This window comes from Vicugna pacos, chromosome 8 (genome assembly GCF_048564905.1).
Source record: "Vicugna pacos chromosome 8, VicPac4, whole genome shotgun sequence".
NCBI classification, from domain to species: domain Eukaryota; kingdom Metazoa; phylum Chordata; class Mammalia; order Artiodactyla; family Camelidae; genus Vicugna; species Vicugna pacos.
The window spans coordinates 25,208,322-25,227,095 of record NC_132994.1 but is presented as its reverse complement, the minus strand read 5'-3'; the positions used below and the strand labels follow the sequence as shown (position 1 = coordinate 25,227,095).

Below are 18,774 nucleotides of genomic sequence, written 5' to 3'. Positions count from 1 at the left end.
GGAAAAAACCTACAAACAAAATTACTCTACCCAGCAAGGCTCTCATTCAGATTTGGTGGTGAGATCAGAAGTTTTACAGACAAGCAAAAGCTAAAAGAGTTTGGCACCAGTATACCACCTACAAGAAATGTTAAAGGAACTTGTCTAAGTGAGAAAGAAAAGGCCACAACCAGAAACATGAAAATTACAGAAGGAAAAATCTCATCGGTAAACACAATCATACAGTAAACACAGGACATCATCCGCACACAAAGCTAGTAGGAAGGTTATAAGACAGAAGTAGTAAAATCCTGTATATCCACAATAAGCAGTTAAGGGATACAAACAGATACAGGAAAAGGTGCTCAACCATCAGTAATCATCAGGGAAATGCTAATCAAAAGCACAATGAGCTATCACCTCAAACCTGTTAGAATGGCTGTTACCAAAGAGACAAGAGTTAACAAGTGTTGATGAGGGTATGAAGAAAAGGGAACCCTTGTGCACTGTTGGTAGGAATGTAAACTGGCGGAGCTACTATAGAAAACAGTACGAAAGGTCCCCCCAAAATTGAAAACTACCTAGCTTACAATCCAGCAATTCCACTTATGAATACCAAAGGAAACAAAATCACTATCTTAAAGAGATAGCTCTACCCCTATGTTCATTGCAGCATTATTTATAATAGCCAGGATGTGGAAACAACTTAAGTGTCCACTGATGGATGGACAGATAAAGAAAATGTGATATTGAGATTAGGTAGATAGCTACATAGAATTTAGCCATGAAGAAGAAGGAAATCCTGCCACTTGCCACAACATGGATGGACCTTGAGGGTATCATTTTGCAAAATGAAATAAGTCAGACAGAGAAAGACAAATACTGTATGATCTCACATGTGAAATCTAAAACACCTGAACATACGAAACCGAAAACAGATTGGTGGTCACCAGGAGCAGGGGTGGGGAGTGATGGAAATGTGTGCAGGTGGTCAAAAGATACAACCTTCTGGTTATAAGAATAATAAGTTTGGGGAATGTAATGTACAGCATAGTGACTATAGTTAATAACTGTAGCATATATTTGAAAGTTGCTAAGGGAGTAAATCTTAAAAGTCCTCATCATTAGAAAAAAAACTTTTGCAGCTACATGAGTTAATAGATGTTAATTCACTGTGGTGATTCTTTAGCAATATATACATATATAAAATTACTGTGTTGTACACCTTAAACTAATACAATATTAAATGTCAATTATGTCTCAATAAAACTAAAAAAAAAAAAATTCTTTTGTTTGATCCAAAACCTGCCTCCATGAGGACAGCCTTGTCAGCTACATTATTCAGATCTTTGCTACTTCGCTGATTTAGGCCTAGCTGATCTATATCAACAACAGAAATAGGTTTTAAAAAAATCCCCAGTCTACGGCCATACCACCCTGAACACGCCCGATCTCACCTGATTAAAACAAAATCCCCAGACAAACCTCTGGCAAGACAAATCAAGAGAATAAGAGAAAAACCAAACAATATTATGAATGTAAAGGAGAATATAACAAAGGCTAACTCAATAACTTTATGCTAACAGCTCTGAACACTTAGACAACATGGATAAGTTCCTTGAAAAACATATATATACCTTATGAGATGCGACTGAAGAAGAAAGTAAAAGCCTGAATAGTCCTGCAACTGTTAAAGCTATTGAAGCAGTTGTTAAAAGTCTCCCCACAAAGAGGAGATTATTTAATATGAGTAATCACAAGAATATATTTTTCTGGAGGTAGAATAAAGGGCAGGGCTAACACATGTCAGTAGGTTATCAGAGAACATGTAAAGTAGAAGGACAACTATGGTGCATCAGAATTGTTTAAAAATGAAATAAATAATAATACCTTGACTATATATATATAAAACCAAAGCTACCGTTGTTCTGAGCCACGACCGGCAGCTTGCCCAGCCTGGAATGCTCACGTGCTGATGTGCCAGGGGTGCTCTTTGGGCAGAGCCTCCCCTGTCAGACCAAGCATAAACCACTAGTGCTCACTTCTGCCAGGAAGGAAGAACATGTTTGCAAGTGGCATTTATTAAATGAATGAACTGCGATACAGAAAATAAGGAAATGGAGTAGAAACAAGATACGCGTAACTTTTGGGGAGTGTGAAAGTACTATTGCTAAAGACTGTTAGGTTTATGAGAGGGCAAGGTATCCCACTTTTCCATTTCCAGAATATATCACATATATTTTCAAAGCTCATTCCCATCTTTATTTTCAACAGGGCTCAATCATTCATTAGGCATCATTTTTAGGATGCAGGATGAAGTTTAGTGGCTGATGTAGCTGCACAAAGGGGGCTCAAGCTTCTTTCTACATGTAAATATCTCTTCCTTCCATAGCAACATAGCAAAAAAAATAACCTCACTGAACAGTGTGAACAAACTTCAAAAGGAACTTTAACCACTCACCTGGATACAAGCCAGAGGCTCATTTGTCCAAATTGAATATCCACCAACTAAATATATTCTCTCATTATGGACAGCAACTCCAGATTCATTTTGGCCTAAAGTAAAGAGAATTGGATAAAAAGGAAAAATAAATCTATTTCCTTGAATATCTTAATTAACCCTTTTGCCACTGAGGGATACAATTTTCCCCTGTGGCATACTTGTATACTCCACGGGATTTCTGCAGCAACTAATCACTGCCTCCCAGTTCTCAGAGGGAAGAATTAACCACTATTCCTCAGAGAATGAATCTGTGTTGGGTCAGAACCAGGCTGTAACACTCATAAGCCACCCAAGTTAGTAAATACAGCACTAAGTATAGCAATAATAAGCCATAGAGAACTAGAGTTTTAGACTATGTTGTATGGCATTAATTTATAGTGATGGAAGTAAAGTTTATTTTAAAAATGCAAGACACCTCTTGTACTACAAATGCTTTTAAGGCAAGTGCTTACATTTGTAACATATGCAACCCCAAGAAGCCAATAAAACAGTCATGCCCCTAGTGTGTCCCAAATGAAGACAAACGACACAAAAGATTGATAAAGTTACTACCCTCCTTTTCTTTACATACATAACAGTTTTAAGACTATATTAAGTTCCCGAGCTGGGACCAGTCTGGGTAGTCCCTAGACACTGACACGCCAAAATGATGAAAGATTCCTCCCTATTTAAAAAAGAAGTCAGAATAACTCACAACCACATATTCTTCCCCGGAGGCCATCGGATAGTCTCTTTTTATTGATGGGCTGATACAGGATTGACTCCAGTAATAAATAAGCTGGATCCTAGAGCAGACGGAATCACAGATCCAGGCACCAAGGGGCTAAGGTACCCGTGCAGCAACTTAGAGTTAACTGCTTGCAGGTGGGCCTCAAAGATCATTTTCACAAAAACAAGAGCTCCGCACAAAGCACCGGAACCGCTCACATTGGTTATGCGCCCCCACAGCCTCCCTAGCAGCAGCCGTAAGTGACTGAGTGCCCACTCAGCATATTAAAATGTCTTCAGGCACTAATTCAGCCCACCCTTCTGAGTGTGCAATTTTCCTATTAGTAGAGCAGCCTGGCAGGGATCTGATCACTTGTAGATGTTGACAAGTGCAAGCCAAAAAAGGGAGGAAAAGTTTTCAACTTCATAAATGTCAGGGGTAAGCAGCTCACTGCTTTCATTTTATTCTCCTTTGGGGTGAAGATGGTCCCCTTCTAGTGCTGCCCCGGGGTAATGCTCAGGTGGGTATGCGTGGTCAGAAGTGCCGCCAAACCCCTACGTGCAGAGCTTCTCTAAGGTTTAGTCTTTAGGAGAACACAGCTGGAAACAATATTTGACAGTGACAAATAATGAAGACCATTCTCCTGAACTCACAAGAAGTTAGAGGACTACAAATAGTGAGAAGTAAAAAATAACTTGCTCCTGTCATTAACTCTTCCAGAGCCTCGTTCCTCCTACTTGCATCAGTATTCCTATGTGAATATTGATTGACGATAATAAACGTAACATGCCTTTCTCAGCAACGTGAGAACATGCAAAAAGGTAATACAGGCCCTGAGAAACTAGACGCTCAGCCACTTGAGTCAGATTTTGAGAGATAAATAATATGCCCCTTTCGGGGTGATACAAGCACTCCGTCCTACCACCATGCACTTAATATTTCGAGCTGCACCACAGAGGTCTAAGAAAATAAGTCTGGCAACTTTTTGTATCTCTGCTTCTCCTGATTTACTTAATCAAAGGTACTTACCAGTCAAAAGGTTAAAATTACAACGCGTCCACTGGTCGGTGTCTATGTTGTAGGAGTCTATGTGCCGCACGAGGATGCGGTCGTTATTGTAGTCCAGGTCATTGCCTCCAAGAACATACAGCTTCCTTTGGACAGCAGCCATGGAATGGTAGACCCTCCTCTGCAGCATGGGGCTGCGGCTTATCCACTTATTCTGGGGAAAAAAAAAAAAAAGAACTTCAGGTGAATTGTTAACTGGAGACCTCCATAGCAGAAAACAGCAGTTCCTTGTTAGTAGTGAGGACCCTAATGTTTTCAATCACATTCTCTTTGAATGTTGTTTATAGTCTTTGAAAGGTATGGGCTTCTCCCCCGAGAACAAGTGCGGAAAACTCCATCCATTCCAACTTTATTTTTCAACTTACATAAGGTTTTTTTTCTCTTGTTTGGTTTGCATATAAAGGGCATTTTGCATTTGTAAGGAGAGTGCGCGAGAATTTAAACATTTCTATAATGGTTCTTTCTCCCAGCTGAGAGAACTTACTCCTGCAAATGACTTAAGGGTGAAAGCGCCTGGGCGGGTTTAGTGGGAGCGGTGGTGTGATGATTAGAAAACAGGCTCTGGACCCAGGATGCCCGCGTTTATGGTCTGCGCCTGGCCTTAGCAAGTTACCTCACCCGTCAGTGCTTGTTTCCTCATCTAGAAAACGGAGATCATAATACCTACCTGAAAAGCCAGCTGTGAAGATTAAATGAGCTAATACATACCCAAAGCATTTAGAACAATGCCTGGCACATGTGTCCAACAATATGCACTTTCAAAAAGCTATTATGATCTAATCACTGGTTGCCCGAGGCCCTGCAGAAGCTCACAGGAGGGGGGCATCTTTCCTGTTCTTCCCAGGGTGAACTGCTTGAGGTCGATGGAAGAGCTAAGATTTGGTTCGGCAACAAACTCCTCACAGCCTTTAATATTACTTACACTCACGTGTTCACCAAATTGAGAAAAGTTATTTCTAGGCATATGTTTATTTGTTTTGGTAGAAGGCCAAATTTTCTATGATAACTTTACGGAATGGTGAAGATTCCAATATTTGGTTCTAGATCATGCTCAGGAATGAGAAAGGTATGCTCGACTCCTCTCAAATGAGGCTCCTATTTAAAATACAACGTAAAATTAGATGAAAATCAAGTATGACTTTAATTATCTCAACTAAGTAATCGACAGGTAAGTAAACCTATTTTCTTTCTATACAAATATCTCTAAACATACAGGAAGAAAACACAGATTACTCCTTTTTGCCATGAAAAATTTGGATCTCGACCAGAAAAACGATATGATGTTTGGATAAATGGAATTTCACCAGTTCACAGAGCTGTAAAGAAAGAAGCAAAAAAAAAAAATGTTTTGTATAAATATTGGTCTGTTCCCTATAAGCATATCAACTAGATTTCTAAACTTCTCTCTTAAAGATGCAGTAAAAGAAAAAAGAAAGAGGTTTGTCCAATTTTTTCAGGCTTGCATTTATCTGCTCCCCCTTTTAAAACATGTCATAGTAAGAATCTCCTTCCAATTAAATGCATCTTTAATAAAACAGTCAAACCTTTCTTTCAGATATTCTGCTAAGAAATATCTGTAATACATTATGCAAGAGTGGATTTAACTCCAAACTCTCATGGGGCTTTCCTTAGGTGCTTTCTAGGAGGCAATCCACCACAGTATTAGAAATCGATGTTTGTATGAGCAGTCCAGTCCCCTGCCACAAGACTATGGATGCCATCTGGTTTGCAAAGCCTGCCTGCATCCCCTGATTACATCTTTAGCTTCCTTCACTGCCGTGCCTGCCAGGTGAGCCGCCAACCGCTGCAAAGGCAAAGAAACAGAGAGGCCTGGTGGGGTCATTCCTAATAAACTAGCGTGTGAATACTAATCAGTGGTGGGGAAGCAGAGGTCACCCCAGCCTGCCTGTTGGCAGGTAGTGATGTGCTCTGTGGCAGATGGCAGGCATTATCGACTCTCCACAAAGGCCTAGAAGAGAAATAAGCACTAGGGCTGAATGATAGAGTTATTGAGATTCTGAGCAAGATGCAAGCAGATGTGATGTTTGCCAGTACCCACCGTAAACAATATGCCAGCAGAATTTTAAAAAAGAGCATGTGTGTACAAACATGAAACAGAACTCATTTGAGAAATGTTAACATCTTCCTCCTCTTTAACCGCATGTGCACCAAACTCAAACAACTGCAATTAACGATCCCACTTGAGACATCTAACCCAGGGACATGTGGTCTCTAAAATCTACAGCTTCTAATGGCATCAGGAAGCACACTTGCAAAGACAGACATACCTTTGTTAAACTCAGAATCAAGTACTTGTTAAAATAAAAAGATGCAAATAGGCTGAGGTCACTCTGGACATACATTTCATGGCCAATCCTGAGCCAGAGTGCCAAAGCCAACCTGTTGTCTTATTTTCATTATCTTCAACTGATGAAAATTAAACCCCCAAGTCAAGTCATTTTGGAATATTGTAATAATCATGAAAAATTACATTACCAAAATCATAGAAATGGTGAAATTCAGCAAACATTTGCCATGGTCACAAATACCTTGGTAGAAGGAAGAGAGAATAAAAATAGTTCTTCTTTGGGAAAAAAAAAGTCATTAAGTGTGCATGAGAAGTGGATGGATGAAGGGACAGGCACCATCAAAATGCTCCTGGTGGAGGCCCGGCTGTTAGATAAAAAAAAAAAAACTCCAGCTCTCAGATACTTTTACTTCAGACTTGTCCTACACACTGTTCAGGGACGCTTTGGCTATGCTGCATTAAATAAGTTATTACTTGACTTGGAAATGACAAAACCATAAGCATATTCGCCTCGTAGAATGACACACCTTCTAAAAGGACGTAGTGATAGGACAATCCAAAGCCTTTCTCTGAATGCTTCCAAGACGACAGCCACTTGAATAATGGAATTAAGGCATTTAACTAATATATCTTCCCTTTTTCCTACATTATGCAAAGCTCTGAAAGAGTTAAGCACTGCATATAGCATAAAACTAAAGGAGCTGAAATTTGGTGAGAAAAAAAAAGAGCAACCCAAAAGCAGTTTATCCAGATGCTTCCTTTTCTCTGTGTAAGTTTAATAAGATGCATGTGTGTGTACAGACCTGGCATTCCAACTCCTAATTACCATGGAAATCTTTAAAAATTCATTTTAATTAAGGTCATAAGATTTTCTTGTATGAGTCTTACCTGGTTAGGTTCATATACCATTAGTCTGTTCTGATACTGGGCTGTGTTGGTTACTCCACCTGTAATGGATTAACATGTGTTAGCGCTTTCATGCATAAGAAATGGAATATTCCAACATAAGGATGAGCTACAATTAAAGGGAAATTAGCTACTGCTGAGGATCTGTTTGTATACCCTCGTGGTGAACCCATGACATAATTAAGAAGCTTATTGTTGAAGCGGTTTCATTTTCAAGAAACATCTCAGAAGCAATCCAGTTGAGAGGGAGCAACAAGTATGCTGAGGTTACCAGGCGGCCCCCAGTTCTGGCAAGCTGCTCTGCACGGCCAGAAGGAGGGGCCAAGTACGATGAGGGAGTGGGAGCTACGTAGCACACACACCTAAGACAAATTTCTATACAATGTGTGCCAGGGACATAATTATATGGAAAATTCTTGTCCTTAGCTCAACTGGCAGTTTTACAGCTCTGATCTTTTGTGCGCCAACACAGTGATATCTTGATATCTCCTTGGAAAAACCAGGTCTAAGAAAAGACATTACTTATCAAAAGAGATCTAGAGTCAATGTTGTCCAACAGAATAAAATAAGAACCACAAACACATATCACATATGCAATTTCAAATTTTCTAGCTGTCACATTAAAAATAAAAAGAAACTCTTTACTTTAAAATTAAACTTAATATGAATTTCATTTAACTCAATACAGCAGCCCCCCCTTATCTGGGAGGGGATACATCCCAAGACCCACAGTGGATTACTGATACCATGGATAGAATCGAACCATATATAAACTATTTTTTTCTACATATATATACCTATGATAAAGTTTAATTTATAAATTTGGCACAGAAAGAGATTAACAATAGTAATGAATTTGAACAATTATAACCATATACTCTAATAAAAGTTACGTAAATGTGGTCACTTAAAATCTCTCTCAAAATACCTTATTATATTGTACACCTTCTGGTGATGATGTGGGATGATAACCTACGTGCTGAGATGAAGTGAGGGGATGACATAAGCAGTGTGACATATGGACCTTCCGACAACACATCAGAAGGAAGATCATCTGCTTCAGATGACCCTGGGTCATCGAGCCCTGACAATGTTGATGGCTGGATGGCAAGAGGAGACTGTGCCCATGGTCAGGGGTCCTGAGTGGGATGGAGTGGAGTGGCATGAGGATTCATCATGCTGTTCAGATAGTGCACAATTTAAAACCTCTGAATTGCTTATTTTTGGAATTTCCCATTTATATTTTTAGACCATGTTTGATTATGGGTAATTGATACCACAGAAAGCAAAACTGCAGATAAGGATGAACTGCTGTGTAGCCAAAATATCTTTTCAACATAAAAGTAATATAAGAAATATTGAGGTATTTTATATTCTTTTTTTTTTCATACTAAGTCTTCAAAGTCCTGTGTGTATTTGACACAGGACATCTCAATCCAGATAGTGAAGGTGGTGGACAAGAACTACCTACAAAGCTAGTATGAAGGTTAAAAGACAAAAGTAGTAAAAATCATCTATATCTGATATAGTTAGTTAAGTGTTGTCAAGGAGGTAGAAAAAGGGGACTTCTGTGCACTGTTGGTGGAAATGTAGTTTGTTGCAGCCACTATGGAGAACAGTATGGAGATTCCTCAATAAATTAAAAACAGAACTACCTTATAGTCCAGCAATTCCACTTGTGGGTATTTATGAAAAGAAAATGAAAAAAAAATTCAAAAAGATATATGTACCTTTTGTTCCTGTTCACTGCAGCATTATTTACAATAGTCAAGATATGGAAGCAACCTAAGTGTCCACTGATGCATGAGTGGATAAGGAAGATGTGATACATGTAATAGAACATTACTCAGCCATGAAAAAGAATGAAATCCTGATATTTGCAACAACAAGGATGGAACTAGAGGGTATTATGATAAGTGAAATAGATAGAGAAAGACAAATGCTGTTTGATTTCACTTATATGTGGAATCTAAAAAACAAAGCAACCAAACAAAACAAACAGATTCGAAGATACAAAGAACAAACTGGTGGTCAACAGAGCAGAAAAGGATGGAGGTTTGGGTGAAACAGGTGAAGGGGATTAAGAAGTATAAAATTCCAGTTATAAAATAAGTAACTCATGGGGATGTAATGTATAGCATAGGAAATACAGTCAAAAATATTGCAATCACTTTGTATGGTTCAGATGGTTATTAAACTCACCATGGTGATCAATATCATGGTGATGCATATAAATGTTAAATCAATATGTAAACCTGAAATTAACATAGTATTGTATGTCAAATATACTTCAATTAAAAAATTAAAATTAAAAAAAATTTTAAATGTGTACTATAACAATATCGACCAAGGTCACCTTAACATTCCCCTAAGCTTGACTAAACTTTAGGCAGGCTTCTTCCTGTGTCTGGGTCCCTGACCTCCCTTTTAGAGCATTTATTTTAGAAAACTTGTAATTGTAAATTCTTTCTCTCTGTCTCCTTGAGATGTAAATCATTTAAGAAGCTTCTTGTAAGTTTTACAACCCAGGAATATTTTCCTCAAAGATCTGCAACCCTCCCACTGAGATTATCACCAAGGAAGACAATACTCCTCTCTCCCAGTTTCTATGGAGGCTAGGATCCTAACTCCAATGGATGCAAATCAGCAAACACGAATGACCTACTCACAGAAAAAAAATATTTACAAACTGTGTTCAACACATCACATCGATCAACCTTCCTCCAAAAGTACTTCAGTGATTTTCCGCTGGCTCACTCCAGTGCTTAAAACCCCTATTGTTTTTCAGAGGAACTGAATTGAAGGCTGCACTCTAGTCTCTCTTCCCTGGTGCCACAGTTTTGAATAAAGTCTTCCTTGTCTGTTTTAACTTTGTCCACTATACCTTTTGTTTTGGCCGTTCAAAAACTCGGAAAAGGTTACCACTATCAACTCCATGCCACGAGTCAAGTCAACCAGAATCTAGAGGATTAGTGCGTCATCCCAACTAAACTAGAATAATCAATCAATAGTAATGGCTACATAAAGGGGAGGCAAGGGAACCTGTCCAGGCTAATCATTACTCTCTCATTCAGCCTCGGTAAGGAGATTATCCTTCATGTTACTGACCACAACTGTTATTAACTGGAAGGCTTTTTTATTCTAAGTCTTCTCTGAAGCTTGCAACTACTTTTAAGATCAGTGGAAGCTTTGTCTGCAGAGGAAATCCACCAAGAACAGAGAGAAATGTGCTTCCCGCCCTCAAAGAAAGTCTCAGGATTTCTCACTGAATGTCTCATTTTTAAAGATGAAATCAAAGAAAAAGAAAATACACTTAAGAAAGCTGAAGCTGAAATGCCAAGATGAGGTCAAAATGTATGTCAAAATAAATACAGAGGTATGTTTGCTTTCCACCTCTCAATCTTCCTTTTTTAAATCTGATTAAAAATGGAATGCCCAATAATTCTTTCTCAGCATAACTACAGAAGACTAATCAAATCTATTGAGACCTCACAAGTCTTCAGGGTTAAAATGATTGCCAAGTGCTTTTGATCTGGGCCATAACCACCAGATTAATGTCCAGATCGCCTATAATCATTTCTCCCAATGAGAGGGAGCAGAGGGTGAACTCCCCACATTATTTCAAAGCTTTGACGGTTTCTCTACTTGTTTTAGAAATATGGGACAGAATTAATATCTACTGCAGTAAACTATCTGTTGATGACACGATTTGAAAATATTTACACTACAGTATGTATCAGACTCTGCCCATTATAGATTAAATGTACAACCAATGGATCAGAATGTCACTACTGCAGCCTCTCCCCCAAGCGGGGTGCACCATTTATCTTCATGCTCTTCACAATTACTATTTACTGTCTTCCACAGATGCATTTATTATACAGTTTTTTCCCCTGAATCTCACTCAGTAATTAGATTCCTTAGCCTTACATACAAATTTTCACTCACATGACAATGGTTAGAAATGAGATATTGGGTTACTAGTTGGGGGTAAAAATAAAAGTCCTAGTTAGTTATTTGGTTGATTACTTCTAGAATGTTAAACCAGAGGAGGTGCCTGGAAAACCAAGTGCCGTAACTTCTGCCAAGTCACGATGGCAAGGGAAAACCTTACGAATCGGTTCTATTGCTTTCCAACCCCCTTGAAACAGCTTACAAATGAGCATATAAATAAAAACCATTTCTTCTCAGTACAAAAAATAAATTTCAAAAAAAGCCTTCGAGTTTGCAGCCCACACTTCACTAGCCGTGTTACTCATTTTCAGAGCTCTGTCATTACATTCCCTTCACATAACACTCTTCACTTTTAGATTAATCTTCTGAAATGAGATGCTCAGGATTTGCATACAGATTTGACTATACAAAAATAGATATGGAATTAATAACAGTCTCTATATGTTTTAATTTCTCCTAGACTGGAGTACCCTTGCCTGCAGCAGTATTCCTGGCTTTGAAAGTCATCAAGCTGATTTGCCTGCTCTGGGTTATGATGCCACATGCTGCTCTACTGTCCCCTGCAATCAAAGCACTTGCAAAGATAGATTCCATGCCTTCCTCTATCGAGTATATTTTATAGATTGGCAGTTTTGATCTCCCTCCCCCACCCCAGGGGGGATAATCTGCATCTTAACAGCTTTCTATAGATACATCTGTCATTAAATATGCCATCTCCTATCAGCATCCATTTTTAAAGCCAAGTTTTCCCTAACTTTGAAGTGCCACAGTCAAAGTTAAGACTTTTCAGCCAAAATTGAAAATGAACAACCCTGTCTTATACTTCAGAACTGTGACTTAAAGATAGACTGCAGGTTCCCCCAAAGTCAAATAAGTCTTTAAAAACTGCCAGGAGGAATGAAAAGTTACCACCGTGCTACCAGCAATGAGAAATGCTTTCTATCATCAAGACAAGAGTAAAGCATTTTTCTTAAGCTTCCCTGTTCAACTCCCCACAAAACATGGTGACAAATGGATGAATGCAAGCCAGGGAGAAGATGACAGGTGACTGCTCTGTCTCCACTACTGAGAAGTCACCGAATCCTAAACTCGTCATGCTCAAATGGTCACTGCTGACAGTGTCTATAAAACAACGTGTTTAGAAAAACAGCCCTAAATAAACGTTGGCCGGGGTAGGTCAAGTCTGGTGGCTCTGCTAGTTTTTTTTTTCAGGGGCAGAAAATACCTCTGTTGATAAATAGAGAGTCCAACACAACTCTTTAGGAGGAAGCTGTGGTATCTAATGCAGTCCTTGCATACTTACTGGAACCGAGGAGGATGCACAGAACTGAATGAACGTGGCCATGCTCTTAAGGAAGATGCTCTAGGCTGGAATTCTACCAGCCAGTTCAGGATTATGGAAAACCATCTCAAGTTTCCTGCAGCTCTCTTGGAGGCCTGCACGGACTGGCTTCACACAAGTCTAGGGGGGAGTGTGGGCACAAGCTGTGCCATCAACTCTACACGGTTCCTTTATGACTCTATCTTGGGGAGGAGCCACTGAACAGCCAAGCTCAGGCTCCTCATGTGCAAAATAGAGATGGCGAGACCTCTCTCACAGGTTTCAGATGAACAAGAGTACATGGTACAGAGGCCATCCGGAGGGCAAAGTTTACTTCTCTGCTGTAGCAGGCAGTTTATGAAAATTCCTTACCATTTCCATAAAAGATACAAATGAGTATGTATGAAATATTGAAAAAAATAACTAAGCATGGAATACTGAATTAATGAGTGAATTCATGTGAAGATTTCTGCACATTCCTAGCAGGGTTAAGCTCTCAAGGTCACCCTGCCAGTTGCTAGCGTCCTGGCTCTGCTGGTTCTTGTTGGGTCTTTTACCTCTCTCCCGCCATCGACCAAATTCTTCAGTCATTCCCCATTTTCATGATATAAATTTAATCTTTTTCTCTCCTCTTGGGAATAAAGACAGTGACATATTTCCTATATTCCTAGGTAGAGCAATTCAGCTCCCTCCTTTTTCTCCCTTCTTTTCCTAGATTCATCTAGACAGACACAAATGGATCATCTAAACAAGGGTAGTTCTCTCCACGAGAGGAAATCTGGAGCCAATAGGGTGCACTTTTTTTTTTAACTACTTAAACTACCAATTTTAAAGGCCACTAGACTACTACATTTTAACATGTAATCCTTTCAGAAAACAATGTTCTAATCTAAACCAATGCACTTTAGAGTAGCTCCATTCTCTCACTGTTTCTTTTTATATTTTAACTTTATATGACTATTTATAGAAGAAAGAAAAAGTAACTGCTGGGGCCGGCTGGTTGCTAGAATCTAAAGCAACAGGGAAGACTTCATTCTCAGTGGAATTCCAGTTCACTAGGAACTCCGAAGTGGGATGTCAAGCTGTCAGGCCGCAGACCTTCCCCGGGTGCACTCATTCCCACAACACACTTGTTTCTTCCTCAGCAGACCTTAAGCTCTTGACACTCACCTAACTGGAATCCAGCATGCTGAACTCCTTCCAGTAGGATACTCTGGGCTATTCCCAGCCTAAAACCCTTCCAACATGAGTGAATCCAAAGATCTGCTCTCTTCAGTTCTTTGCTGAGCACCCCTAAAAATAGGACAAATTTGCAAACTGGGCTACCACAATTTTGTGATTTCTAACCTTAGCAAGGGCTCTAACACAGTTTGTTGTAGTTGTTGTTGTTGTTAAACATGTCAGTTCCCTCTGTTTCCCTCAGAGACTTTTCCCAAGGCCACTCCCCTCGGCCCTCTACTCGGTCCCAACACTGAACCACCTTCACAGACAACCATGCCTCTCATTTGACTTCATGACAAGGACCCTCCCCAGCTCCCTGCCCTGCCCTCCAAGCTCACCTAGGTCCACACCCAGTACTGCCTCCTGCCCTGGAGCTGGAAGGGTCTCTCCTCCTTGTGTCCAAGGCTGAGCCCCTCCCTGACTCCCTCCGGTCTGTTGGGGACACTGTGTCTGTGGTCAGCCTGGGATCCTCAGTACTTCTCCCCACTCCTGGTACCTGGGAGGAGCGCTCAGCATTTACCACCCGGAGGATGCTCTACTCCCTTCACTTCAATTTCTCTCTCTCCCTCCCCTCACTTTCAGAGTTGCTCAGTGCACTCACATTCTTAATAAAATTTCCCTCCTGTGACCCTGCATTTCCTCCTCTAGCTACTCTCTTCTCCCAGCCAACTTCCTTCTTTTTCTTTCCCTCCATCTTTCCTCCTTTTTCCTTCCTAAAGCCAAAATGTTATTCATTAATTCATAATGAAAAATACGGCTGTCACACGGACTGAAATGTGTGTGCACGTAGGAACAGCCCACTCTCCCCCCGCAGGCCGGGCACACTAATCAGACAGTTGCCGGCTAAGTCAGATTCAGGGAGTCGAGTTTAGATGGAATCCCAGCTCCATGCAAAGGTAGCCTATACCCCAGACCTGAGGTTTTCACTTCCTCCCGTTCCATCCACACCTTCAACCTCTGCACTCTAGCCTCCACCGTCTCTCACGGAAATTACCTGGAAACTGCTTTCATGGAAATTACCAAGCAGTTCCTGATGGAAAAATACAGAGGAAATACATTGGACTGGGATGTCCCCATAGGACTGGACGCCCCGCTGCTGTGGTTCTGGCTTCTATAACACGCCTCCCCCCTCTGGCCTTGCTCATCGCACATTCTCTGGCTCCTTCCTTCGTCCCCCTCCTCTGCACCCTCCTCGCTCGTGTTGCCCAGCCTTCTGCCCCTTTCCTGATGCTCTCGGGTCCCTCTGTCTCCTCAGTCTCCACCGCCTTCTCATCGTGCCTTACCTGATTTGCTGTGAAAACCTCCTCACTTCCATTTGCTCTGAAAAACAGGGGGCCAGGTTCTCTGTCTGAGTTGGGCAGAGGGGACTGTGAGGAGAGTGAGCCGGGGAAAGGGGGGGGGGCCCTAGTGGCAGGGCAGAGAGAGGGCTTAGTGTACACACACCAAGCTCTCCTGCGAGCAGCCTCTCTCCAGGGCTCGCCGCCCGGGCACAGGCACAAAGTGGACCATCGGGCTTGTCCAGCGGTGCATGCGTGCCAGAGGACAAGAGGATTCTCCAAATGGTTGGACCGTGAAGCCCATGGGTGAGCACGAGGAAGGGTTAGTGGTCAAGGGGGAAGCACTCAGCAGACCTGAGGCCAAGTGAGGCTGAAGGTGCCACGAACTTCTGTGAAGCCCCCTGTGCCCCTGCACTGATTACCCCCCACTTTACATTATGCTGCACCTTGGAAAGACATCTGTCATAAACACTTCACGTTATACTGTCATCATCTGTTTAAAATTTGTGAGCCCCAGCGTGGACCTGTCTTACTCTTCTCCGTGGCCCCAGCACTAGCCTGAACAAGACTCAGGGAGGTGAGGAAGCTTGCTCGGCATCTCCTGCTTGGTAAGAAGCAGAGGAAGTTTTACACGTGTGGGTGCCCTCAGTCTGTGACCTCAGTGCACCACAATCCAGCCTCTGCTGCGTCCCCTGTTAGTTCCCAGTATTTTGTGTACAATTTTTTTAGATGCAAGTAAGCTACTATTTGCACAGTAAAGCTCTAGCTCTGGCATTTAAAAAATGTTAATGATATTTTACATTGTTCCAATTTTAATGAATACTAGAAAAGCCAGAGTCCCTTTAGTAGGTTTGAATAAGTTAGTCCCTTAAAATGGGGCTATGCAAACTTCATCTAAATTTAATCAAGATGAAAATAAACATATCTTCTAGGGAGTGAAGGAAGCTCTAACAAACGCTCTTTCATTAAAGAAATATCTGACAAACTCTTTGATTGTCAGCTCCTAGAGGGCAGGAAGTGCGTTTGCTGAATTAATCTTTTTTGCTCTGAGCCAGCACCTAATAAGGATGTAAAAAGGATCTAATAAGGATGTAGCATTCACCCAAAGAACCAGGAAAACACTTAAGTGCTGCTTTTGAGGAAATGCAGTACCATTTGTCTTGTTTTTATAGTTCTAAAGCACTAATCTTGTGCTTCCCATCATCCTCCTGCCATTTCACAAAAACGAAAAGGTAACTTATGCTGCAAGAGGAGCTGGGGATTCATTTTCACTCACACACACAAAAAGAGTCTTTTTAAGCCGTTCACAAACACCATCTTACAATGGACAGCACACCTTCTAAAGCACAACTGCAGGATATGCAACACTTACTTTACTTCAGTATTGTGAATTTCAAGTAGAAACGATGCAGAGCATTTGTGAATTGGGCCACAAGGTCAAATGCTAGAGGAGCCCGTAAAATCTGACTATCTCTAACATCTTAAGTTAAATGCTAATGGGCATATCTATACAGCCTGATTTTCTGAATTCGTTTCTGCTTGTCTCATTTTAAAAGCCATGGACAGGTTTCCAGGTATCCTGACCCTAAAATGGACAGAGAACGGGGAGGAGGTAGAGAGAGGGAGTGAGTACACTGGAAATGTCAAGTCTCTAAAGAAACATTCATTTTGTGTTCTGTGGAACAGAAATAAGCCCCTAAAATCCATATCCTGTAATCCTTACGACCTCCACCTCAGGCAAAGCTTACAACATGCCAGAAGGATGCCAACGATCCAGTCCCCCTTCAATTAAACTGGAAATATTTGATTATTTGGCAAAGGATAAGAAAGAGCCTCAAACATTTTCATCTGCCCAAAAACTCCGAGTAACACTTCTAAATCAGAGGTAGAGTCAGGGTCTTTTTTTTTTTAAGGGGCCCATTAGCAACCCCTCCCTGTCCATGGTTAGATTCACAATTGATTTATTATAAGCTGGGCCTGAGGAAAGAGGCAGATGACTGAAGGCATTAGAAATGTCGCTGGTGATTTCCTCTTCCTTCCAATTAAAGGTATTGTCCTGTACACAGGGAAGTGAGTTTTTCATCTCAAGTACACAGTAGGGAGAAACCAACCTGAGAAAATTGTGATTGTTTTCATTAAGCATGGTTAACACAGGCAGCATATATTAGCGCAAAAGAAGAACAAAGAAAATGTATTTCCTTTCACAGTAGGGGAAAAACAAAGTAATAACAGCAATATAAACTGCAATAAGTTGATACAGTTACCAAAAAGAAACATACAGACCCATATGGAAAGAGAAATCAGCTTGATACCAGCTCAACAGATCTGGCCAAGCTAAGCTTCCGTGCTTTCTTAAGGCCTCACCAAGGAAGGTGTGAAGCAGTCATATCCTTAAGATTAGGTAAGAAAAACTCCATCATTTTTTTAAATTAGTTTCATAACTAAAAAGATTAAAATAAGTAAGGAGTATTTATTAAACTACTTAAGAGAAGTTTATACAAAATTTAGAAAACGCAATGCAAAATTTGGGAACGCTGTACTTCAGCAGTATATGAAAACTGAGTCAATAGAAGTTGGTGTAAGTTGGAAGAAAGTATGAATTACATTGATTTCATAAATCCATCATTGTTTTGTTATCTAAGTATAGGTCTGTTGCTTCTAATAGCAAAGACTTATTTGCAGCCAAATTTAAAATTTCTTCAGCAAAGCTAACAAGATATAGTCTTGATGGACCTAGAGATCATCATTCTAAGTGAAACAAACCACAAAGAGAAAGAAAAATATCACATGATATCACTCATGTGTGGAATTTGAAAAAAAGAAAAATGAAGACACTAATGAACTAATCTATAAGGCAGAAACAGACTCACAGACATAGTAAACAATCTTATGGTTACCGGGGGAAAGGGGGTGGGAAGGGATAAATCTGGGAGTTTGAGATTTGCAAATGTTAGCCACTATATATCAAAATAGATTAAAAAAACAAATTTCTTCTGTATAGCACAGGGAACTATATTCAATACCCTGTAATAACCTCTGATGAAAAAGAATATGAAAACAAATATATGTATTATATGCATGACTGTGACATTGCTGTACAACAGACATGGACACATTGTAACTGACTATATGTCAATAAAAAAATAAACAAATAAAAAAATATATAGTCCTGGTGGCTTTTTTCTTAACTACTGAAATACAAACTTAAAGAAAAGTAAGGAAGTCACCAGATAAATAAGGTTATCTAAATATATCTATATATACTAACATACACACCCATATCTAATGTTTATTTGGTTTATAGTACCAGTACTTTTTGGATACACTTCATTTATCCTCTTCCTTCATCCAAATTTTAACTTCATTCATTAGTTACTGAGTGCTTAACTCCAGACATGAGCTAGGTTTCTTTGATAAAAATCAGTGAATTGCCCATAATGGAAGCACTACCCAGAGAAGCCAAGACTACGACTGCCTTCCTGATTTCTGAGTACAGCAGGAGGAAAAATGGGCAGAGTCCAATTTACT

The 18,774-nt window shown here is 40.2% G+C and overlaps 1 protein-coding gene across 7 annotated transcripts in view; it reads right to left on the bottom strand.

Annotated features, from left to right (window-relative positions):
- The window catches only part of KLHL32 (kelch like family member 32), a 181,808-nt gene that overhangs the window by 6,581 nt on the left and 156,453 nt on the right, over nucleotides 1-18,774 (bottom strand). For all 7 annotated transcript variants that reach the window (XM_031680209.2, XM_031680210.2, XM_031680212.2 and 4 more), the window contains 3 exons: nucleotides 7,456-7,514; nucleotides 4,221-4,413; nucleotides 2,441-2,535 (listed from right to left, as the gene is read on the bottom strand). In XM_031680209.2, the coding sequence (XP_031536069.1) occupies nucleotides 2,441-2,535; nucleotides 4,221-4,413; nucleotides 7,456-7,514 (347 nt within the window). The remainder of the gene's footprint in view (nucleotides 1-2,440; nucleotides 2,536-4,220; nucleotides 4,414-7,455; nucleotides 7,515-18,774) is intronic.